We start from the raw sequence: 26022 nt of genomic DNA on the forward strand, positions 1-26022 counted from the left end.
TAAAAATAAAGTTTTTTGGACACTATCTACTACATTGCTCTATTTGAAAAATATATCCCTTTTTCTGCATTTGTACACTATCAGTATCATTATTCAAGAAGACATATTATCTAAATAAAAGCCCATTTGCAGTACTTCTAAATGGAGAAACTATCTATTGGCAAGTCACACTAGAGAGAGTGGAAATATAAAGAAAGAATATAAGGCATTCTACAATTATTATCTCTAAGACAAATAACAGATTGCACAATGCTTTATGGCGTGCCAAGAAGTTTTCCAGTTAACATTTCTACTTAAAAAAAAATACATACTTGTAAAATCATACCCAGCATTGACTTCATAAGGCATGTGGCTCTACAATGCTTTTTGTTGTGTTTTGTTTTTACTGTTATTAATTCTATTAGTCAATTAGCTGGAAGGCTAACACAACTGGTTTAGAAGATAGGCAGCAGACACAGAAGACATTCTGAGAGCTGATCTGCACATCTGCAAAAGAAAACAAACAAAAAAGATTCCCCCCTAAATTATGCATTTATGATTAGGGTTTTATTGAAAAAAAACATTCAGCATTCTATATACTACAGCAAAAAATTACGGCTGTACCACAATCAGATTAGCAACCCACAGGGACTTTTGCATTTGCTCAATCCTTTCCTTATTTTCTCCAAAACAGTCTTACAGATTCATTAATTCTTGAAGGGAAAACCTCAAATGTCAAATTATTATCTTCTATGAACCAGTCACAAATCACAACTTTCTCTGATACTCCCAACACCTCAGAGTTTGGGACTTAAGATCATGGAACCTTCCTCAGTCTTAGACCAAAATGATACCATGTTTCCCTGAAAATAAGACCCTGACTTATATTTTTTTGAACCCTGAAATAAGCGCTTGGCCTTATTGCCATGCGTTCAAAAGCCTGATTGGGCTTATTATCGGGGGATGTCTTATTTGGGGGGAAACAGGGTACTTTCTAAATTTTCAACTCATTCTTGTATACCTCTTTAAACTTACAACTTAAACATCTCACACATATCAATGTTATCTTATTCAACTTACTGCATACAATATTTTTTTCATATAAAATTGCATTTGTACCATTAAAATATGGTGCTTACCATCTTAAATTCATAAGTAGCAGCAGAATCAAGCACTGAATAACAAAGGACAATAAGAACCACCTTACTATGAGTTCTTGAGTAACAGTTAAGACATTTGGAAGCAAAACATGTTTCCAGCTTTAAAAAGTGCCTGTCTTATGTTTTTGACAGGAAATAATAGAAATACTATGCCTTCAACTTTTATATGAATGACATTCTTCTACAATTAACTTCTTGCACATTCAGAGAAGAAAATAGGTGATTGTTAGGACTATTATTCTAAGTACACGGTACTATGAAAGAAGCATTTATTCCTTTTAACATTGGCGTATCTTTGCCATTCAGATTCTTAGAGGTTCATACAGGTCCTACTAATACAGGTAATCCTCAATTTACAATCCTAATTGAGCCCCGAATTATAGTCATAAATCAGGGCAGTTGTTAAACAGGTCACTATGTGACTGCACCCAATTTTACATCCTCTGTTGTGGTGGTTATTAAATGAATACTGCAGTCATTAAGCCAATGCATTAGTCATTAAGCAAGTCCATTTTCCCCAATGAGATTGTTGGGGGTTTTTTGCCAGAAACTGGAAGTAGATGCCAAAAACTGGCAAAAGAGGCAAAAATCATGGTTACAGGACTGCAGAACACCGTTAATGGCCGTAAATTCAAGATGGTTGCCAAGTGCCCAAAATGTAATTCCATGACTGCAGGGAAGCATGTGCAACTGTTGTAACTTCAAAAATGGGTCATAAGTAGCTCTGAGGAAGTCCATCGTAATTTTGAATGGCAGCTAAGTGACCAGTCATTAAGCAGACTACCTGTTTATAAAAAGATTCTTAGTGAACCAGCAATACCAAAGGTTGGGGGGTTTCACTGATTTCATGATTAAAGTTGTCCAACATGACATGTACCAATGACAAAATAATAGCCCATTAGTTTCAATAACTGACTGTAGCTGCAATTAACTGTTTTCAAATGCTTCCGGTAATCAGTGGTCCCTTACCTAACTGTGTAAAATATCTGATTTATCATCCATGGCTTCAATTCAGATGTGGTGCGCTAAAAGGATGGCCACTTCTGGGAAGATTCATAATTGTTCCAAATCTTCTCCATTTCAGTATTATATGTGCCTGACTGATCATGCTTCAGGGTTGAGAGGTATCAATGATTTTTAACAGGGGGTCTTCAGAAATTGCTTTTGAACAAGGCATGATTTTCCTCTAGAAAATCATGATGAAGAAAGACAAAGTTTATCAAATGTATACAAGAAAGGCCTGACCCAAATCAATGAAATACTCGGACAACTGGACCCTATTGTGCCTTTAATTGTAGTCATTAAAATAGGTTTTCACATAGGTATGTGCTATATTAGAGGAAATAAATAATCTAGTATTAGGAGGAAATAAATAATCTAGTATTATTTTTTTACTGAGTCTTCTCTTACATGTCAATTGGATCCACATAAAAAGGTTATTACAACCCTGTAATCCCTTAATTCAGGATTACAGTAGCATCGGGGCAACTGGGTGGGGTTTACTGACTGGATGACCTTCCTGATACCATGCGAAGTTTGCAGCAGATTTTTTTTTCCTTTGCGCCCTAGGAGAGAAACATCTTTTGCTACCTAGAATTGAATTCTCAACCTTCCTAATGGCAAGCGAGTAACTTCACCACTAGGCCACCACTAGGCTCTATCAGTTGGAATCCACATAAAGTTCTAAAAACATTAAACGGCATAAAAATTTCAACTTTCTGAAATACAGTAGTTTTCTTTACGTGTGCACATTTCAACGCAACAGGGAAATTTCCTAAAAATTCAGCCCAGTGCTAATCTATTGCATGAATCTGGGCACATGGCAACCATCTTGCCCTTAAAACTGGTTGCACCAACCTGTGGACACTTGATCACAATTTGTGACCTTCCCTGCTGTCTTCCTACAAATGAATGAGGAAAGATACTCAGGTGAATCTCTTCCATCCATCCCTGATCTTTCTTTGCCGGCACGTATGACGTCCTCCCTTCCCTCTTCATTCACATTCACATTCACATTACATTCACACACACACACACATTCCACACCCTCCTTCCCTGGCTTTCTTGGGTTCATATGCACCGCGTATCCTTTTTCTTTAGCCTTCCTACATTTGTATACACACACACACACACACACACACACACACACACACACACACACACACCAGTACCCTCCCTGTTTTTGGCGTTCCCTCCATTTTGTTGAAGTAAATTCACTGAGATATCAAACATCCCAAAAGCAAGTCAGATCAGGGTAAAAACAATACCACAGAAGCTGCCGAGTTCTCAGCGGCTCTGGATAATCCATAGCTGTTAATATTTTCCTACTATTCCAGGGAGTTGAGTTTTGATTAATTGACTGTGGACAGTTTTGTGATCATTTGGCACCATATTGTGTAATTTTATTGTAATAATTGGAATCAACGTTATTCTCGGGCTACAGGCTCTGCCAGAGAAGGTAGGAAAAACCATTCTATCTGTGTGCATGTGTCTGTATAAATAAAGCAATCAAGATGCACTTTCTATCAAAAAACAGTAAGATTTTTCCAGTTTTTTTCAAGGTAAAAAAAACAGGAAACACAGATAAATCTCCTTCTAACAATCAATTTTATTTCTGTTAAAATATTTTTATATTATAAAATTGCAGGCTAGTCTTATGAACTTGGAGATTTTAGATACAATTGTCACGACTATCAAATCTCACCAAAAAAGCCATGCATGTTGTCAACTTCACTATAGTCCAATGGAAAATGGATCATTCCTAATGGAATTAATAAATTGAATGAGAAACACAATCACGAACAAGACAAATTTACTAAAGGGGAAAAGCTTAAAGGATGGTTTTAGGTGTGAATTTCTCTTTGTAATATCCTGAACAGCACTGTGAGAAGGATGAACAATTCTGAAGTTCTCCCAACCTGCTTTGCATTTCTTCAAAAATAGTAACACATCTCAGCATTGTTTTATATACCAATGGTTGAGTTGAAATGCTTTCAATAAAATACAATTTAGACACTTTTTAAAAAAATAATACAAATTAATTTGGAAATAGGAAAAAAAGGGAACAAAATCATCTGTTCAAACAAGCAATATTGTGGACATGAAAGGAGCATGATTGGCCCACTTTTATAAATGAGACATCACTTAGAAGATTCTTGTATCTAAACCAGAATAATTAAGGGAGGGGATGAAAGCTGTTAATTAAGAATCACAAGCTAAATAAATAGTTATCTCATATATGGCATCCTGCTTTGTTCTTAGAAATCAGCTTCCCTCAATCTTTCTAAAAACTCAAGTCATTCAATAAATAAAAATAAGGTAAAAAATAAAGTAAAATTAAAAAATAGTAGCAATTGCTAAATTAACAAATTGAGGGAGAAATTATTGCAGACCTCTTAAGGAAAACTGTAGTTTTGAAAGACAGCTTAGAAAAACCTTCCTCCCCCCCCCATTTATTCACCTTTCAAAAAGAATATTCAGAAGCGTACAATAAAATAGAAACCCAGTGAAGCATTTCCCACACAACACATAATTAACTTATTCGATTCATTAACATAAGAAGCAGTGATGGGATTCTAATTTAGAAAGTGCACAAAAAAAGTAGAAATTCCATAGAAGAGAAATACATGAATTACTACAAGCAAAAATCTGAAATCCTTGCAAGAGATGTGTAGGATGTTTAATTGTTTTCCAGTAATGATTAGGTTAAAGTCACTGAACCGCATCACACGTGCCCAACCCATTCAAAATATCTTGTAATTTTTTGATTATTGTGAGCCACCCAGAGTCATTTAGAGTCTGGCAGCATACAACTTTAATAAATCATCATTAACCTGGGAGCATTTCAAATATGTTTTTTTTTTCATTTTCTCTGTAACCCACAAAGCTCCAGAGATCGTGCCTAGTAAACTAGTTTATGTTCCCAATATTTAACACTTTTACAGGATCACTCAACCCTACTCTGCTTTGTAGATTGGGGTCTTGTTGGTTTTAAGAGCAGGACTATAACGAAAATACTAGAAAAACTTTTACGGAGACAAAAAAATGAGTCTCAGGTATCTTATGAATTACATCAGATTTCTGAAAAGAACTAAGTAAACTGATAAGACACCCAAGCTTGTGGAATTGATACATAAGATTTTAAGAGAATGGATTTCAAGCACAAACCACAAGTCTAATTTTAGCTTATCACAGAAATCTTTAAGACCATCCCGCAGAATAAAATAAATACCACTGAAAGCCAAAAGGAGATACAGCAGGGATATAAACTGCAAAATAAGGAGTACTTACGTACTCTGCTTCTGGAGAACCTTCCGGTTTTTATACTATAGCTAAAATGAAAATCAAGCAGAACTCAGGAACCGAATAATCTGAAGACCTCTGACAGTCCACCCCTGGAAATGGCTTCAAAGAGAGGGAAACCACAATATTTCCCCACAAAGCTATCCCCCAGACTGAAGCTACACCCGTCCTAGTTTCTTGTTCTTTGCAAAAAAAGAAACATACGTTTCTCTCCTTGCATGTAAGGAAAATTTTCTCTTTCTCTTTCTTTTCCTTTTTTGTTTAAAAGGTATTCCGTTTGGATGTCATTATTGTGGTTCTGCTCTCTTGTGTAGGGACCATCTTCAGTGAGAGCTTATCATCTTAGCTTCGCAAAAAAAGGCATGAACCTATAGAGGATGATGTCCTATTTTGTAAAATGCAACACATCCATTTTTTCAGGAAAAAAATATTTGGGAATTGCCATTATTTTGTTACAGTAAGGGTACAGAATTGAGGAATTGGATATTATTCTAACAAAAAACGATTAGTACAATCCTTCCTCATCAGAGGACAGTTCTTATTTATTCTCTTTTCATTTATCTTAGCAATAGTGTCATAAGCTGTCAAAGTATAAGGCTTTGTGATATGCTTATTCTCAATTCACTCTTTTCAAATGGAGTTTTAACTACTACAAGCTGTTCATTTTGCCTCTAGAACCTTGCGCTGTAGAAGTGTTGAGCCCAGAAAACAAATCAACATTTTTACAAAGCTTTTGGTGTAGATTTGAGATCTGTAAAAGCTTTTTTTAAAGGAGAAAATGTCTCCTGCAGGTATTCAGAAATACATTTTTAAAAAGAAAAAAAAATGAAAAAAATCATCTTTTTGCATAGATAAAAGACAAACCCCAAAATATCAAAAGAAAAGAGAGAAAAAGGAAAAAAGAAAAGTGCAGAAAATACAGTGAAGAAAAGAAAAAAAAGATAAAGAAACTTTAACAGCTTGTCTTCAGAAGTTGTAGGTCCTTCATCATTGGACGTTTCTAAGGAAAAAACTGGACAGTCACTAATCTGAAATGGTATAGGGTCTCCTCCTTGAGCAGGGAGTTGCAATAGAAGACCTCCAAGGTCCCTTCCAGCTCTATATTGATTGATTGATTGATTGACTGATCTTCTTTATAGCAGTTACAAACTCATTTTCTCTCCTTCCCACTTTAACATTATTCAGTAACATAGAGTAAAAAGCTTCTAAAAAGCAATAGACATTTTAAGATTGTAAGACGAACTTATTTCATGGATGTTGTTTTGTGTTGTCTAGCTAGTTGCAAGCCACCTAGAGTTACTCTAGTAGAAGGCATACAAATAGCTGTAATTATTATCATAATAACGATGACTAAGAAGATGATTTCTTTTTCCCCTTGCAGGGAGAATTGCAGACATAACATAATTATTGGTCTTGGATGAAATAAAAGTCTATTAACATCTCAAAGAGAGATTAACAAGTACAGAGGCTGTCTCAAAAATTGTAGAGCAGTCAGAATTTGGCAGTAAATCAGAAAAAAAAATAACATTTTTTTAAATTTTAAAAATCTAATAATAACGATGTTGTGCAGGAGATATCAATAACAAGAACAAATGTGGTGATGGATCTTTATGTCAATGACTACCACATTTTCCTTTCTATAGCCCATTTCATGTTTTTCATTTACATACCAGGATTTGTTTTATATTGCCTGGCACTGGTCAAAAAACCAAACATTTACATCTGAATAGGTAAGTATGGCTAATCCTTGATTTACCACCACAATTGAGTCCAAAACTTCCACTGCTAAATGAGACAGTTGTTAAGTGAGTTTTGATCCATTTTATGTTCTTTCTTGCCATATCTGTTAAGTGAATCCCTGCAGTGGTTAAGTTAATAACACAGTTGTTAAAGAGAACCTGGATTCCCCGTTGACTATGCTTGTCAGACGGTCACAAAAAGTGATCATATGAACCTGGGACACTACAACTGGCATAAATACATGCCAGTTGCCAAGCATCTGAATTTTGATTGCATGACCATGGGGATGCTGCAATGGTGGTAAGTGTAAAAAAATGGTCATTAGTCACTTTTTCAGCGCCTGTGGTAACTTCAAATTTTACTAAATCAAGAATTACCTACATGGATGATCATGTGGATAAAGCAGCAACTATGTAAACTTTCATACACTATGTGTGAAAGAGTGCAGAGAAGAGCAACAAAGATGATTAGGGGACTGGAGGCTAAAACATATGAAGAACAGTTGCAAGAACTGAGTATGTCTAGTTTAATGAAGAGAAGGACTAGGGGAGACATGATAGCAGTGTTCCAATATCTCAGGGGTTTCCACAAAGAAGAGGGAGTCAAACTATTCTCCAAAGCACCCGAGGGTAGGACAAGAAGCAATGGGTGGAAACTAATCAAGGAGAGAAGCAATTTAGAACTAAGGAGAAATTCTATTCTAAACCTCAACCTCCCTTTCTTTGCTGGGATGTGCCTAATTGATTTTGATCATGGACAAAACCAACTTTGCATCTGGAAGGCACTTTAACCACCGTATCTTTGGCATGTTCCCTAATCTATCCTTTTACACTGGAGGAACACTTCTGCCCCTAATCTTAAACCATAATAAACCTTAATTTTTTAAACAAAATTAATGTCAATCTATCCAAGTATTTACAGTATATGGAGCCCTTTCATATATTAATGAAGCACTTAGATGCCACTTACTACAATCTATAATATTAGTTTACACTATAATAATCACTAACAGTAATACAGTCCCAATATATCAGAAAGCTGAAAGGAACAACAGGTACAAATAACTATCCAAACCACAAATTAATCTTACAAAAGGTTAGTAAAGTTCAACTAGTAATAGTAATAATACCATAACCTTGCAAAACCTAGTTTTAATCTGTTTTTCCTAATTTGTACAATGGCTGTATTAATTGTATTCGTGTATATCTGTGAATTACTTGAATGTTCTTCATTCAATTGCAGTGGAATATAAATGCAATTAATAAATATGTTGAATCTCCTATGAAGTTCACTTTTAACATACCAAGGAATTCCAAAATGAAATAAAACTGAACCTTCACCCTTCCATCTAGAAATAATTGTTAAAAGTAAGTGGGATTCCCTTTTCCTTTATTTTAATTTACTTCTGGCTATACTAAGTTTGAGTTGGCAGAAGGGACATCAAAAGTTAGTCTCTTTCAACATTTTACTAACCCAAAGAAAAAGTAGATTCGTTTTTGTTTTGCCAGGGAGGTCCACTTGTTTGTTTACATATTCTAGCTACACAATTTAGTGGCCGGACTGAGCTTTTCATGAAAGGAATGCTGTAGAGTGATTAAGTTCTCTGCATTCCCATGTCGATAAACATCAGTAATAGAACCACAGTGACTCATATACTTCTGGTATAATGAACACCAAACTGATATTTATCAGTGGCAAAGCTCCCATTGTCTTTCATTTGGGCAGGATTGAGCCTTATCACTGCCCACTTTGTAAATGCCTTCTGGTAATGGAGGCTGAAATAATCAGAGAAAAACGCTGATCCTGAAAACCAACTGTTGCATTTCATCACCACCTCTTCTCCCTTATTAAACTAATGTTTCAGCATTGAAAATACAAAACCATGACTCTGAAAGACATGAAACTGTCTGCTCTCACAGAGAGACCCCACATTCTTTTGTAGGAAGGAAAACAATATTGACACTATTACACCGCTTGCAACAACCACAAAAAAGCTAGAGACATATGTACGTTGTTACACTGAAAATAAGTAAGCTCAAAAGATCAGAAAGCAGGAAATAACACAGGATTCTCCCTCAAAACATTCAAATTCTAAACACTCTATATATGTACTTATTACACTACAGTATTTTACATACCTTCACTCATAAAGCAAGTTGACAGGGCAGCTTACAGAACAAATGCAGTATTAATACAGTATTAAAACAAGGGCAGTGAAAACTTTCAGATAAAAGTAAAATTTAAACACTAATAAACTGCCTTTAGAACAACAAGATGCAGATTTTATTAGCTCTGTGTTTTTTTCTTCGTTTTTTGTTCTTATTAGCTCTGCGTTTTTTTTTTTCTTAGTATTATTTTCTGTGCTTACTTTTGCAACAAGTGCTATGCTGTATAAAGGAGCATTTGGGAATGATATCTTCCATCTTCAATCTGTAGAGTGTTCCTGGCTGTACACATTCTATCATGTCATCTCCCACACAGGTAAAACAAGCCAAGAACTAAGTAATATTTCATGCGTACATGTTCACGACATAATGCAACTCCTTTCCTAAATTAAACTGCCAAGATGGAGTTCCATAAAAAAAAAAAACTACAAAAATCAGTAGCCAAAAGTTTCCTTCATCTGCCTAATTCACGTAGATCAATGGAAGTTATTTAGGGCACAATAATAATGTTAAGGAAAAAATCCCACCATTATTCCAGTTGTTTAATTGATAACACACTCCTTTCTCCACTTGTGTTACATTACTTTTGCCACACACAATCAACATCACAATTCAGAAGACACTCCCTTCTCAAAAGTCAAATTCCAGAAGACTATTGGAAATACTCATAATCTCTTCGTACATATCTATTCAAACAGGTTAATTAATACAAACATTTTTGAACGGTGGTGGTGATGATGGTGAAACTGATCTGATATACACTCCTTCTTTCCAGACATACACAATTAGTTGTTGCATCAAAATTAATATCATCCATATAAATGCAAATTAATTAAATATTTAGTTATCAATCAATAATTGCAAATCCATAATAAAAGAATTTAGCTTATTAATCTAGGAAAGTCTTTCATCACCATATTTCATTCCTTTCACAATCTTTGTAAAAATAATAATAAATCTTACTATAATTAATTGTCAGCAAGATAAAAAAAAACAACCAGAAGCTGTGACCAAATACAACCAAAGTAATGTATTTGTCACAAATGACCTACAGCAGGGGTGTCAAACTCGAGGCCTGGGGCTGGATCTGGCCCGCGGGGTGCTTAGATCTCGCCCACGGGGCTGCCCTGGAAACAGCGAAGGACTGGCCCACGGTGCTTCTGCCAGCAAAAACAGAGATCATGCAGTCCCCCTAAGCTCCATTTTCACTAGCAGAGGGCTGCAGGAGACCATCACGGCCAAAAACATAGCTAGGGAGTCAGTTTTTGCTGACAGAGCACTTGGGCCACCATAGGTGCCCCCAACATGAGTGATGTCAAGCTGGCCATGCCCACCCACCCGAGGTCAAAGAGCACCCTGATGTGGTCCTCAATGAAATTGAGTTTGACACCCCAGACCTACAGAGTTAAGATTAAAAAAGCATAAAGGATTAAATAAGAAAATGTATAATTGGTGATTGGAAGGGTCCAATCTGAAACTAGGAAATTTATTAGCATTCCTTCATAGTATATCTGGTTTTTGTTAACAGGTAGTTAGGATATGCCTGCACATAAATTACTGTCAAAGGAGAATGAAAAGGGCATGAATTAAGGTCTCAGGCGCAGGTTCATTCGAACCACAAGGATACCACCTCTCAGTGAATCAAATCCAGTTATAACTCCCACCATATGACATACTGAAATGAATCAAAGGAAAGGTCCTTCAGTGTGTTCAGAAAACAAGATGGTGGATATTAAAGGCTCCAAATTGAAACTCACCAACCTGAATTGATAATAACGCCCAAATACTACTGTACAAAGTTAGCACCCACCCCTCTCCTAGAAGAATGAATTATTTTGGGAAATATTTAAAAAGGCAGATTATTATATTTCCCTAAAGGAGAAACATGCTGTTGGAAAGCAGCCTCCACCTTTCTTAATAGCCCCAGGAGGACTGGGCCAGCCTATCTACAAGACAAAAGACCTCTAGATCCAGGATGATGGGATTAAGACATGACTCTCCAGAACATAATAGGATTAACTCATCTAGCAGCAGACCTCACCACATGGCACAATCACCTGAGGACATTGCATCACCCAGCAAACCTCAACCAAACCTGGGATTCAAACAACCTACAAAGTTAGCTATGACCTCTACAACAGCCAATATAATACATGTTCTTGCATAGGAACAGGAAGTTCAAGTGCAAAGCCCAAGAGAAGGTATAAATACCCCCCTCTCTCAACTCCATGTAGTCAGCTACCCAGAACCATGTGCTTAGTGGTCCTGCTTCATCAATAAATGGACCCTCTTTCCAATCAGCCTCCATGTTTCCAGTGTCTTTCTCCAGGCTTGGAACTGAACCAGATGGATATTTCTTCCAACACTACCCAATGTCAAAAGCACTTATCTCTCCTTAAATCTAGGGACATCCAAGAGTAGAGACTGAAGCTGCAATAAAGGCTGCAATCAGCTAGCATTTTTACTTTACACCTTGATGAAAAACCATCCAAGAGAATCAATGACACTGATGAGCCATTGGAAAATAAAGAGTTTAAGCCAGCTGGAGGGATGGCTAATGTGGATTCTTGCTTCCAATGTGCTCATATCACTTTCTGTCCAAATTAAAATATTTGAGATGCATCATGAGACCCAGAAAAATGCTCATAAAAACTTGGATAGGATAATGTCTAAGCTCCTTTGATCATGATAGGAGAATAGCTATCACCATGCATTTAATATGCAGTTTGAATTTTAAATAGCTTGGTGGCAGCAGGAATGCACCTTACCCTTAGAATAATACTAAAAAAAGAAGAAGTTTGGCACCGATGGCTCTATTTTTCTTTCTTACCAAATTCTAAGGTCTCCAAAAATTACATATTTAGAAGAAGGGACTTGATTGATTTTATTCTTTTCTATTTGCTATTGATGTTTGTCACAGGTAAATGATATAAATGTAATTTTGTTTGGAGCAATTGATTTTAAACCTTTACTCCCTTAGAGAATTCTGCTAAGGCCCACGGACTTCTCCTGAGCACTGCATCTATCACTGATCTACAGCAATGCTGAAAACTCCTATTGCTAAGTTTAGGAAGGTGGGATTCCTCTTTGGTTAAGTCAATTATCACTGAGTCCACCTAGATATTAAATATAGGATGCAAGAATGCCATTCTGTTTCAATCCTCAACAGATTAGAATCTTTGCAGCAGCATCACATTCAATTGGGTATTTTCCTATAGGATCTGTAGCATCTAATTACAAAAAGTAGTCATTGGTCCACTGATATAAAGGTCAGCTCTGCCGAAGGTGGATTATAAATCAGTGAAGACAGCATATAAGGGCTGGTATTGCCCGTACATTAGGAATTGTAATATACCACACTGATCCAGGGTGGATTTGCCCTCCCTAAATCCTGCTTTCTCATCAGCTAAGTGTTTCTCCTCGTCTGTCAAATCCAATAAATTATAATACAAGAAATAGGCATATACTTGCTGAGCACGCTTAATAGACTAACGGGATGGTAGCATAAAGAGCTGGTATTACTGCTGTTCTTAGGGATGGGACAGTTATAGATTGGTTCAGTCTCCTGAGATTTGAAATGTATTATTGATGTGAGTAAAAAGGGAAGCCAACACAGAACTCACACTATCTATCTATCTATCTATCTATCTATCTATCTATCTATCTATCTATCTATCTATCTATCTATCTATCTATCTATCTAATCTATCTATCATCTATCTATCTATCTATCTATCTATCTATCTATCTATCTATCTATCTATCTATCTATCTATCTATCTATTTATCTAATTTATATAGCCATCCATTTCACCAAAAGTGAATCTGGGTGACATACAACAAAGCTAAAACAATGTCAATTCTGTACAGCAACTCCTAGGTCACCTCCGGAGTTTCTCTTTCTCTCTCTGTTGTAAATTAGTTTAAGAACCTCTGATATGAAATCACGGGCCAGGAAGTGATGTTGAGCAGAGACTAATATGGAGACTGAAAAATAGAAAGCTATATAGTGTATCATTTTTTTCCATCTAGTATCACTGCCCTAGTTTTCAAATACTGTTTCCCCTTATGCAACAAGAAGACAATTACCTTCTCAAACAGGGGCATGTTCTTATCTTTTTCAACCTGAAAGGTTGGCTCCAAATTATTAATTTTTTTTTGCACAAAGAAGCTTAAATAATAAAGTTTGTGGCCTCGAAGTTGGAGGCCACAAACATCTAGCTTTTTCTTATTATTTCTCAAGTGCAATGGAAATAATTCATTTTTCTACAGGCATCAGTCTACATGGTTCCAAGCAAACAATAAGCTAGGTCCTTGCAATATAAAATTTGATGTAGGAGAATAAAAGTTAGGGGTGTTGAAAGCAGTGACCAAAACAGAAGAAAATACAGTTGGCTCAGCACAAGTGCTAAGATCCATGGCATAGGGCCTAGCTATCTTCGAGACCGCCTGCTGCTACCGACAACCTCCCAGCGACCCGTGCGCTCCCACAGAGAGGGCCTCCTCAGGGTGCCATCAGCCAAACAATGTAGGCTGGTGACCCCCAGGGGGAGAGCCTTCTCTGAGGGGGCACCTACCCTCTAGAATCAGCTGCCCCCAGAGATAAGGAGAATCCAAGACCTCAGTGCCTTCCGCCGTGCCCTTAAAACCCACTTTTTTCAGCAAGCCGGGCTGGCTTAGGAAGAAATTTTTTAAATTTTAAAATGTTTAATTGGTTTGTGGTTTTTTAAATTTTGGGCCAAATTTATATAGATTTTAATTGTTTTTAATATTTGTATTTCATGTTTTTAATTCTGGCTGTGCACCGCCCTGAGTCCTCAGGGAGAAGGGTGGTATATAAATTGAAAAAAAAAAAAAAAAGATTTGTTGAACTAAAGAAAAGGGTTGATTCAAAGGATTCATTTAACTTGTATACCTGCTCTCAGTTAACGCTTAAAATATAATATCAGCTTGAAGCACATGACAGACTGCTGGATCAGACGGAGGCCTCATTAGCACATAATGCTAAACCTCATGGTATACTGACTCTTCATACAGGCAGCTTGTTTAGTCTCTCCCTTCATTCAAATGGAAAACACAACCCAGAATGGAAAGCTTTGTGTATCATCCAAACTTGGGCAACTAGTTCCTTTCTCCCAAATATGTCAGACTCATAAAACAAGGAGGAGGAGGAGGAAGAGGAGGAGGCAAACCAAAAAAAAAGGGGGGGGAGAATTTATTCATGGCTTACAAATCTCAACTTGTTGGAAAGCAATAGACAGGAGTCCAAGTTTGGATGTCATACACAGGTTTCTGTTTCGGCAATGTTTTTTATCACTGAATGAAGAGGAGGAGGAGGGAAAGGAAAAAATGAGCTGGCTGAACCAGCCACAGTCTGCTTACAGTAAGATGGGATAAGAGAGAAATTTTGGCTTACTATTAGAAGACTCCATTTGATCCAGACTCCAGTTTCCAGCACTGGCCAAAAAGATACTTCTGAGAAACCTAAAAGCAGACTTTTTCCCAGGAGACGAGGATGCTGTTTCTATGGACACTAGTTGGCACCAAGCATCAGCTCCTCAGAGGCGTAACTGCTTGTGCATGTGAAGAGTCTATTAATTTATTATGCCTAACAGCATTGACAGAATCATCTGCCACAAATTTATGTTTTCTTTTTTCCCCATAGGCCATCTAAATTTGTCACCATTAGCAACATAGTGTGAAAGTTAGTATGAATAGTCTCTATTGTCAGTGTGCATCATACGTTAGTGGCAATCCATCTATTTACAAAGAATGTTTCCCAAGTGGCCAAATTATAATTTGTTGGGGGGGAGGGGGGAAATCTGTTGCTATTACTGTGTTTCTCCAAAAAATAAGACCCTGTCTTATATTTTTTTGAAATAAGCACTTGGCCTTATTGCCATGCGCTCAAAAGCCCGATTGTGCTTATTATCAGACGATGTCTTATTTTGGGGAAAACAGGGTAGTATCATCTATGATTCTGTCCGTTTGTGTATTTGTATGTACATGTATTTCTTAATTTATAATTCAGAATGAGTTATATAGAGCCGAGGTGGCGCAGTGGTTAGAGTGCAGTACTGCAGCTATTTCAGCTGACTGCTAGTTCAACAGATCAGCGGATCAAATCTCACTGGCTCAAGGTTGACTCAGCCTTCCATCCTTCCGAGGTGGGTAAAATGAGGAGCAGATTGTTGGGGGCAATATGCTATTTAGTATACTGTCTTTGGTGTAAGCCACCCAGAGTCCTCAGAGAGTGGGCGGTATAGAAATATGACTAATAAAATAAATAAATAAATAAAAAATAAATTTCATATATTGCTCCTGAAGAGCTCCTAGCAACTTCAATACAGATAGTCCTCGACTTGCAACCATTCATTTAATGACTATTCAAAGTTACAACAGCACTGAAAAAAGTGACTTAGGACAGGTTCTTACTCTTATGACCATTGCAGCATCCCCACAGTCATGTGATCAAAATTTGGGTGCTGCCTAACAGGTATGTTATTTACATTGGTTGCAGCATCATGGAGTCCTGAGATTGTCATCTGCAGCTTTCCTGGTGAGATTTTGACAACCAAGGAAAACAGATTCACTTGACCACATGATTCACTTAACAAATGGAGTGATTCACTTAACAACCAGGGCAAAAAAGGTTGTAAAATGAGGCACGGTTCATTTAATAACTGCCTTGCTTAGCAACAGAAATTTTGGGCTCAGCTGTGGTTGTAAGTCAAGGACTACCTGTAGCTCATACTCATTCATGAATTTAAGTTGGAATAGTCCAAGAAACAAACCTAATTGGATTGTGCAATGTCCTTCAAAGCATAAAGACCACCCGTGCAGCATCCGTCTACAACTCCTGAAACCAAATATAACCTTTTGATGAACTGCATGACAACTGCAGAAAGTAGGTTGTACAATTCGAGGAAAATATGATGTTTTAAAGGTTTTGAGTTTGTTGGTTTTAATTGATGAAAAACCTAGATAATTGGAACGTCATAAAAAAACCAGATATTCAATTTCTATTGGGACATTTTTAATCATCATCCAAATAATTAACATCATATGACATCTATAAGCTTCACCAGAGAAAGTGTTTCACAAAACAGGCATAGAACAGAAAATGCCACTAGATCTCTTCACTGAAACAATAAGTCTAAACAAAGTCTCTGCTTTATATATAAGAATGGATACCATATAATCCACGCAGGAGGAATTGTAACTTCTTTTACACTAAAGTGCTCAAAATATCATGCTAGTAAATCAATGCAAGTAACATACACACTGTAATTCATTTGTATTCTCTATTAAAAAAAGTTACAGAATTATAGCCAAACTTACACAGGTGAGTTTCCACTCACACAATAAAACTTTTTCTTCATTCATTCATTCATTCATTCATTCATTCATTCATTCATGTATGTATGTGTGTGTGTGTGTGTGTGTGTGTGTGTGTGTTTCTTTCTTTTTCGTAGGTTTTATGTGTATTTCTCTTTAGCCAGGTTCTACCTACATATATATGCAAGTTTTGGTGTATTCGGGTCTTTTCCCATGTAAGATTGAGAGTATCTTGGCGACGTTTCGATGAGGTCTCACTCGTCATCTTCAGGCTGGTGTCTTCGGCTTCGTGCTTATGTGAGGAAACAAGCACGAAGCCGAAGACACCAGCCTGAAGATGACGAGTGAGACCTCGTCGAAACGTCACCAAGATACTCTCAAGCTTACATGGGAAAAGACTCGAATACATCAAAACTTGCATACCTCTACCCATGAAAATCTACAAAAACAAATATCTATATCTATATCTATATCTATATCTATATCTATATCTATATCTATCTATCTATCTATCTATCTATCTATCTATCTATCTATCTATATATATATATATATGAATGATATCCATACGCACACACACACATATATATATACGCACATGCGTATGTATATATCCTCCAAATATGCCTCAAATGTGGAGTAGTATAATGAATCAATCCAGATTTTCAGGAATATGTGAACAATCTGTTGTGTTACTGGATGCTAGTCTACCCCACAAACACATATTTAGGTGCAATCCAATTTATGTAACATTTTACCTTCTATCACATATAATAAAAGTGAGAATCTGCCAACAAATCAGGTGCAAAGGTAACCTTCATGTCCATGAGAATCAAGCACTAATTAGTAAAACATGAAGATGAAATGTGATATAAAGAGCCAATACAATGGATTAACAGATTGTCGCTGATTCACTAATCAGAACCAAAATCTAGAACCGAAAACTGAATTCCAAGTATTACTTTATTAGATCCATATGTCAACTCTCCATAGAAAGAAGGGTGATTATTGCAATTTAATAAGTTATCTTTCCCATTTAAGTGCATTAAGGGCAGTCAACGGCCTTGTTAATACATACGTGTGTGTGTGTGTGTGTGTTAATACATTTATGGTGCCAATGTAGTATGTAATATGTATATACCATGATGTAAGATCATACACCTGAGTAATATACATGTTGCACAGAATATGACATACATATGGAAACGTATGACTAGTTTTTTTCCTAAGTACTTGTATAAGGATTATTCTTTATATTATTCATGTTGTCTTATATTGTTATATGGACTACACCAGTAGAGGCTAAACCAATTTTGTTGAATACATGATGTACGATGACAATAAAGGCTTTGAACTTTGATATACTCAATTATATATATGAAAACACATATTTTAAAACTCTGCTAAAGACCTTCAAAGTTATGTAGCTTGAGGTTAGAATAAGTGAAAGCATTTAAACAACTTTCCAGAAGTGAAGAAGAGGAAATGTTAAAATAGTTCTTTCTGTCAATCTTGGTGACCAGGCAGGTTCATTACCAAAAATACAGAAAGTGAAAGTAATGATGTCGCAAAGATGCTTTTTCAAAAGACAACTAGACTTTCTTTGTTTTGCTTGAAGACATTTCGCTTCACATCCAAGTTCGCTTCAGTTCTGACTTCATCCAAGAAGCTTCTTAAATGAGAAGGGGCGTTGGTCCTACCTGATACCCCCCTTCTCGTTGGGTGGAGACAGCAGCCAGACGTGGGTTGTGCTCATTGGTCAGAATGAGGGACTGAGCCTGTCAAATCAGATAAATTCTGCCCGTTGCTAGAGGCTCCCATCTTTTTGCTCAATCCATCAGACTGGACAGTTGTGTGGATTGTGTGCTCTATCTGCCTTTAGCGTTAGAGTTGTTTTTTTCTGCTTACCTTTCTTCGGTTTTTGGCCTTTGGATTCCATTTCGACTATTCTTCTGTTTGACTTGTTTTTTGAATTTCGTGCCTCAGAAGTCCCCTAGGGGTCTCTGAGGTCTGATTCAGCTCTCAGTTCATCGCTGGAACTGGTCAGTCAGTTAAAGTTGTTGTGGAGCTTTTCGCTCCCGTGGGGGGGGGAGCGGGAGTTGCCTTTTTGGCCCGTAGAAGCTAGTCACCTTAGCATAGGGCCGTTTGTGGAGCCTTGCGCTCCCCACTGCTACTGCGGAGCGGCCATTTTGTGGATTCAAGCCGCCTTACATAAAGTGGAGCTTCGCGCTCCCTGGAACTAGCCGCTTGTTGGCTGTTTAAGGAAATCTGCTAATTGGCAATTATCTCAGCACAGCTCCTTTCTCAGCAGCTTCTAAGCACTTCGATCCCTCATTTTATATCAGCTGTTTGGTGCTAGTCGCCTGGCTTGGAGTGGAGCTTCGCGCTCACTGACGCTAGCCGCTTGTCGGCTGTTCCCTGGAGATCGGTAATTTGCGGATAGCCCAGCAGCGTTAGCCTCAACATTGACAGCTCCTTCTCTGCCGATTCAAGCCACCCCGTCATTGAACAATCTATCAGCTATTTGGCACTGATAGCTTACCTTGGAGTAGAGTCTCGCTTCACGTCCAAGTTCGCTTCAGTTCTGACTTCATCCAAGAAGCTTCTTAAATGAGAAGTGAAACATCTTCAAGCAAAACAAATAAAGTCTAGTTGTTTGAAAAAGCACCTTTGGGACAACCATGACCTGGATGAACTGAGAAGCTCCATAGACATAAAAATAATGAAAGAAATAAGTAAATAAATAAACTATCTAAATAAAAAGTAGTCTTCAAGTGATAGGTGGGCCCTTTAAAAGTCAATACATCATAAGGCCTTAATAACCTGAAAACCATCATCTCTCACTAAACACTTTAGTTTTGGCTAGAAAGCCACTGTAACTAGTTCAGCATTGGTAGAATATGACCCAAGAAACTCCAGTTCGCTACTTACCAGATTTTTGTACCCACTGAAACTACTGCTTAACCAAGGACTACATAACTATCACCAAATCTGACTAGCCAAGACTAAGAATGCCAATCTCTTGTCCATTAAAGTTATTTATCAGTGGGGACTTTTCCTTCTTCTATAATAAAAGAAGTTTGGTAATTCCATTATGCTGATTCTTTTTCTCTAGTATAATTCTAAAAGCTTTTAAAAATACCTTATGAGTAAATTGATAAACACTTTTAAGTTTTCTGGGATAACACAGACTTGGGAAAAAGCCTTGAAAGTAAGTACACAGGGATAAAATCTGCTTTGAAGTAAGGTTGTGACTAGTACAAAAAGTTCTGGATGTCATGGACACCTAAAACTACAGCTTATGCTGCACTATTCAACTAATTAGGTTTACAGTCCCACAAAGATGAGGAAAGATGCCAATTGATCAAAGAGCTTTCCAAGAACTAGTAGATGGATTAAAACACTTGTTCATCCAGTTAATAACCATTTAGAATTCCATCTGGAATTATGTCTCATTTTCTTTACGCTAAATATTATTGTATGATATTTCTTCATTAAATATTGGAACACAGCATTATAATTAATCCTTTGACGAGTTTTGAGATAATAAGACTATGAAACTAGAAATCTCAATTACTCAAATAGCTTTCACCATTGATACCATCTTAAAAGAACTCTGAACTTTCTGCTTATTTCTTTCATCAAACACCAAAGTGTTCAATGACAGGTAAGAAGATGGACAGAAAGACAGTTTATCTAATTTCTCAAGTTGTTCTTTGGCAACCAAAATAAAGCAAAAACAAGAAAGACAAAAAAAATGAAGACAGTATTTAAAAATAAAGTACTGTAAAAATAAAAGTCAACAACAATTGCATTTATATTTCAACAGTGGCTTTGCCTTTTATGAATTATGCAAAATAAGCCTAACTATATATTAATACAATCCTAACATCTTTGTATAATTTTACACACAGAGACACACAAACACACAAAATAAGAATACTTAAATGTATGCATATTTTAGGCTTAAAACAAAGGCATTAAGCAATTATAATACATGGGGTTTTGTCCAGTAATGTCACATATATTTTATCTGTATATATGTTTTCTTTCTTATTCCCAGTACTGTTTTCATCCATTAATTTAAAAAAAAAAAAACTTTCTAAAAAAAAAAAGTTCTAAAGAGTATTTACAATGGGCTTTACAAGGGTCTTTTTAAAATTAAAAGCTTTAGAATTAGAGCTGTGCAAAAGAAACCCAGGAAAAGTTGTTGCTTCTTTAAGATGCTGCAAACGGGTGCTATGTATTCCCACATCCTGAAGAACATTTACAAATCAAACAGAAAGCACATTTCTCTTCACCACAATTTAGATCACTGTTCTTGGTTACTTCACAGACATATTAAGACTATTCCTGCAAAAATTGAAAAATTCTTCCAGGATACATTTATAATTCCTAATATAGTCTGCATTCCTGGGCCTCCCTAGTGGTTTCTCGTCTATTTTCTAATCAGACGTGGCCCTATTAACGTATTGGGATTAGCCTTGGTTAGCTACACACCAGAATCTTGTTGGTTACAGAATATAAAAGGCTTCTAGTAGGTCTTGAAAATTTATGCTTCATTTGGGTTTCATTTTCGTGACTATTTAAGTCACATTCCCAGAACCAATGTGGATAAATAAATCCGTAAAGGATTCTTCAATATTTACACCTATCTGAATTATATTATCCAATTTTCCAATTAACAAGACACCATGTACAAAGGAAAAAAGGTATCAGACTTTTCTTGCAAGATTTCCAGAAGCACTTAGCAAAACTTCTCAATCTGGCCAAATTTTAACTGATGTGAACCAGAATATGATTTTATGTTTAATACTTTGGTTTCAATCATATATGATAAAAGTTTAGGTTTAGGTTTAGATTTAAGTTTATTTATTGGAATTTGTCAAACAAAAACAAGAACAAGAATAAGAGAATAAAAATACAATGACAGGGACAATAGGCACGTTAGTGCACTTATGCACACCCCCTCTACTGACCACTTAAGTATGAAGTAAGGTCCACGGAAGTAAATTTGTGACTGAAACTTTAAAAATTTGTAGCTGAGACAACTGAATCAGGTAGGGCATTCCAGACTTTGACAACTCTATTACAGAAATCGTATTTTTACAGTCAAGTTTAGAATGATTTACATTGAGTTTAAAGCGGTTGTTCGCGCAAGTATTATTGTGATTAGAACCAAAAAAAAGTCATTTATAGGTAAAACATTACTATGTATAATTTTGTATGCAATACCTAGGTCTGACCACAAGCGACGTAGTTCTAAGTTATCCAAACCGAGAATTTCGAGCCTAGTACCATAGGGAATTCTATTGTGTACAGAAGAGTGCAAGATTTTTCTCGTGAAGTACTTCTGAACCCGCTCAATTGTACTGATGTCAGATATATGTGGGGATTCTAAACAGTTGAACAATACTCTAAAATTGGTCTAGCATAAGTTTTATAAGCTCTAATTAGCAATACAATGTTTCCAGGAAAAAAGCTTCACAAAATTAAGTTTACAACTCTTAATGCTTTTTTAGCAATGCTGTTACAGTGAGCTTTGGAGCATAAATCGTCAGAGATAAGTACACCTAGGTCCTTAACAAAGTGAAGGTTATACACTTTATACATTATATTATATTATCTACTTTATTTTCGTACATGATTCAATCCCATAATCGTGAAAGGAAAGAAAGAGAGAGAAGAACATAATCACAGAAGACATTACATTGCTTCTGTCTCTATTCTACAAAATAATCCATGTTTGGGGGCAATAGAGACATCTGGAATATTGTATGGGATGCTTCCCAGGAAGTCTATGAAAGAACAAAAGGAAAAGGAAAACCCTGCAGAGATCCTTACAAGTCTTTGCATATGGCCCAGTCCTGACTGATGTTAACTGAATGCAGATATGCTTTTATTCTTCCCTGTCTTATTACTGTGAGGGTGTGCGTGCGGTCTACAATTTGTATCAGCGTTTCAACCATGAATGTTTAATTGCATTTCAATGTCTGCAAAGCACTGCCTAGCCTTTACTCTTAGCATGTGCAATCCCAATTACTCTACAAATAACCTGTTCTCAATCAGCTACCAAGCATTCTTCACAAGTTCTCTTTCCTTGATACCCACACATGTTAAGCTTCCAAAGCATGGGAAAAAAAGGCAAGCATATACATATGATTTCTTTCCCTGTGATAATGTAGGATTTATATCCGTTCTACTTATTAGAAATAAACAAAAGTGGGCTTACTAAATGCAAAAAAAAATTATTGAATCAAACTCCAGGACAAAGAAGGATTAAATAAAGTGACTACATTAAGAAAAAGACCTAAGTATGAATAAATCTTCTCCATTTTAATCGTGCAATCTATATTAGGAAACTTATGGGTATTCAAGGGTTAACTTAGTATAAAAGTGATGAAAAATGGAACACAAGTTTTGATATATTAGTCAACAATTCTGTGTAAAGCCTGGGTATGTGTTCTTCTCGCATAATTATAAATGAAGCATTCCAGAAGTTTTTTATTCAGTTTATAGTTTGTCCAAGAGTTCCAGTGGGCGATGGAACATACGTTTTATTTCTTGTCTACTATTCATTAAAACAATATGGATTTTAATTAAATAAACTGGTTAAAGTTTGGCTAATTCTTACAACAATGCTCTCTCCAGCTACCCGTCCCTTCTCAAAGGCTGCCCAAACTACAAGCATGTTGGGGTTTCAAATTTTCCGTTTAACTCTTCTCACAGAACCATACTCACAAGAAATGCTTTTCAGGGTTTGTCAAAAACAGTTACAGAAGATCTTCCCCAGCAATAGAAGAATGTTGATGACTGAATGAAATAAAAGGCCAAAACATCACTTTACATTTTCTTTTGATGAATACAGGGCCATTTTGCCAAACACTTAAGAATTTGTTATTAGACTAATTGTTTCATCATTTCCACTGTCCCAGAACAACAATAACAATAATCTAGTACAAATGTGATCATTAGCTTGTCAGTAGATAATATACCAATATAAAAAGTTCTAGACAAGATATTGGCTTTTAGATTTTTGACCACAATTGGATTGATATATTCAGTAGTATTTTAAATAGTGCTATGTACATTGTATTTATTTGCAACTATCTGTAAGCAAACTATACAGTATAAGTGCCTCTACATAGCTTATAATGTTAATAAAAAAAATTAAATCCAAAATATTATTTTTAAAAAAACTAGTGGAGTCTTCCAAACTTGCTCCCCAAAACCTGTAAAGAAAATGAAGATGTTCAATTGCTTCTTAAATAATCAAATGTTGGGACCCAACCTAATCTTAGACTTACTGTCTAACAAGACTGCCTAACAAGACTGACAATAAGAATGCTATTTATCAAGTTTCCCACCTTCTGATCTGTGGGCATCTACTCTGTGTAGATCATTTTGAGTAGACAGGTTCTACCTGGAGAAAACAGATAAAGTAAGGGTAAAAAGAGTTTATAGGTTAGCAACTAGCACCCTGAACTGGGCTCAGCTTTCTATCAGCAACCAATCCAACTTTCACAGATGTTATTTAGATGTTATTTAGATGAACTGATCAGCTCCATTCAGGAAGCAAGTACCTGCATTCTCTGCCAACTGCAGCTTCCAGGTCATCCTTAAAGGCATAGACTAAATAATAAAAACTTTACAGTATGCAGCAATCTTGTGGTATGCAAGTAATCTTAAAATATGCATCTAATCTTCATCACTTCCTGAAGTTTATCCACAAGAGCAACCAACTTAGTTTCAGTCCTATGCCCTAAATCCTGAGAAAAAGGGATTCTGATAATACATCTCATCTATAGTTGGAACTGAACCTCCTTTTCAATAACCTTACCATGAATGTCAAGTTGGAAACTATCCAATGGTTCTGAAATGACTGTGTCCAGAATGTTTTTAAGCATGGGGTATAGCTGAACTTTCAACAAGGAACATACTACCCACCACTAGCAAGGAAACATATACCACTTTTTGGATTCATACCAGATTGAAAACATTCTATGAAACATTCAATACAATGTACAACATACTAAATCAGCAAGAGGAAAACTAATTGTCCCTCTCTTGTGAGATGGAAGCCATACAAATCTGATGAATAAATTAAATAAACTGAAAGAAATTATTTTCTGCCAAATCAGATTAGCCAATGAATCACCTTCAAAGCCAAGCCTTGGTATTATTAGGGCCTGCACCATTTGTACTTTGTCGAGTCAAAGATAACTAAGTCATTTTTGATCTTTTTTTTTTCTTCTCTTTGTCCTTGTTCATTAGAAAAATAAATAAATTGAATCTCTCCAACACTGTTATGAGTTTCCATACATAGCTGGCAAAACTCATTTCATGTTGTAGGAGTTGTTTAAGAAAGAATTCTGCTTGCACTCCTCTAGTTCCAGTATCACTCTGAATAAACACAAATAAGTTTCATGCTGCTCACTGACACCAATATGCCAACAGATACCTTAAGAACAGTTAAACTCACTGTTCCATTTTCTTTTCTTTTAATTGTTTTAGAAAAAGAATAGTAAACAGGCAGCTGGTATGCTGCAAAGCAAAGCAACAGCTTTTAGCACCAGGTTTATTTACAAAAATGCCTCACAATCCTAGATACATTTCTACAAAGCATAAAAGCAGTACAGTATTGCATTTGAAGTATGCCCACCCACCCACCCACCCCCCAAAAGGTGAAAATAATCAGAAATGGTTGAATGTACTCCAGGAAGGTGGAAAAATATGAAGGCAAGCAAACCCATCAGTTTACCAGTAATCCATGGGCAGCCATGTTGAAAACAGGCCAGCGGTTCCATGGAAGCCATTTTTAAATTCCATGAGAACCAAATTAGTTCCCTGTCTTTGGAATTAACAGTGCAAAGCTAAACTTGCTAAAGATACATTATGCAGAGGAATTTTCTGATACGAGTGGGAACCCAAGCATCTAGGTCCTTTGCATTCTCACAGATTACTCAATGGGAACTTCATATTTGTCCCTGTTCTGTGGGGTGTAGGATTTCATTGCTATTTCCACCGTAACTGTCAAATCTCAAAATACTTTGAGTGACAAACTGGATTAGGTATCTGGAAAGCTTAACAATTATTTCTTCAGCCATGCTGTTATACCAACTAAACACTCCAGAGAATGATTATATTGGTTTCACTCCTTTAATTGCAGAAATTCAGCAAATGTCAATACACTGAAGAATTATGTTGTTACTTCTCATATTATCTTACTCAATTTAATTATGTTTTCCTCAAGCTTTCTTCAACTGCACATCCCTAGCTCTAAGGAGAGGTCTGAAGAAAGCCAACATATTTAAAGTTTCAAATCAAGAGAAGGATAC

At 36.3% G+C, this 26022-nt stretch overlaps 1 protein-coding gene across 23 annotated transcripts in view; it reads right to left on the minus strand.

Annotated features, from left to right (window-relative positions):
• The window catches only part of TRPS1 (transcriptional repressor GATA binding 1), a 268713-nt gene that overhangs the window by 198213 nt on the left and 44478 nt on the right, over nucleotides 1-26022 (minus strand). For 8 of the 23 annotated variants that reach the window (XM_087890859.1, XM_034422208.3, XM_034422200.3 and 5 more), the window contains one exon: nucleotides 312-486. The exons of 8 other annotated variants lie outside the window; for them this stretch is intronic. In XM_087890859.1, the coding sequence (XP_087746985.1) occupies nucleotides 312-348 (37 nt within the window). In that variant the 5' untranslated portion in view covers nucleotides 349-486. The remainder of the gene's footprint in view (nucleotides 1-311; nucleotides 487-26022) is intronic. 7 more of the 23 variants (XM_087890863.1, XM_060681863.2, XM_087890855.1 and 4 more) reach the window with 1 other exon arrangement.

Source organism: Pantherophis guttatus, chromosome 3, assembly GCF_059756535.1.
Source record: "Pantherophis guttatus breed Tessera chromosome 3, ASM5975653v1, whole genome shotgun sequence".
In the NCBI taxonomy this organism is placed as follows: Eukaryota; Metazoa; Chordata; class Lepidosauria; order Squamata; family Colubridae; genus Pantherophis; species Pantherophis guttatus.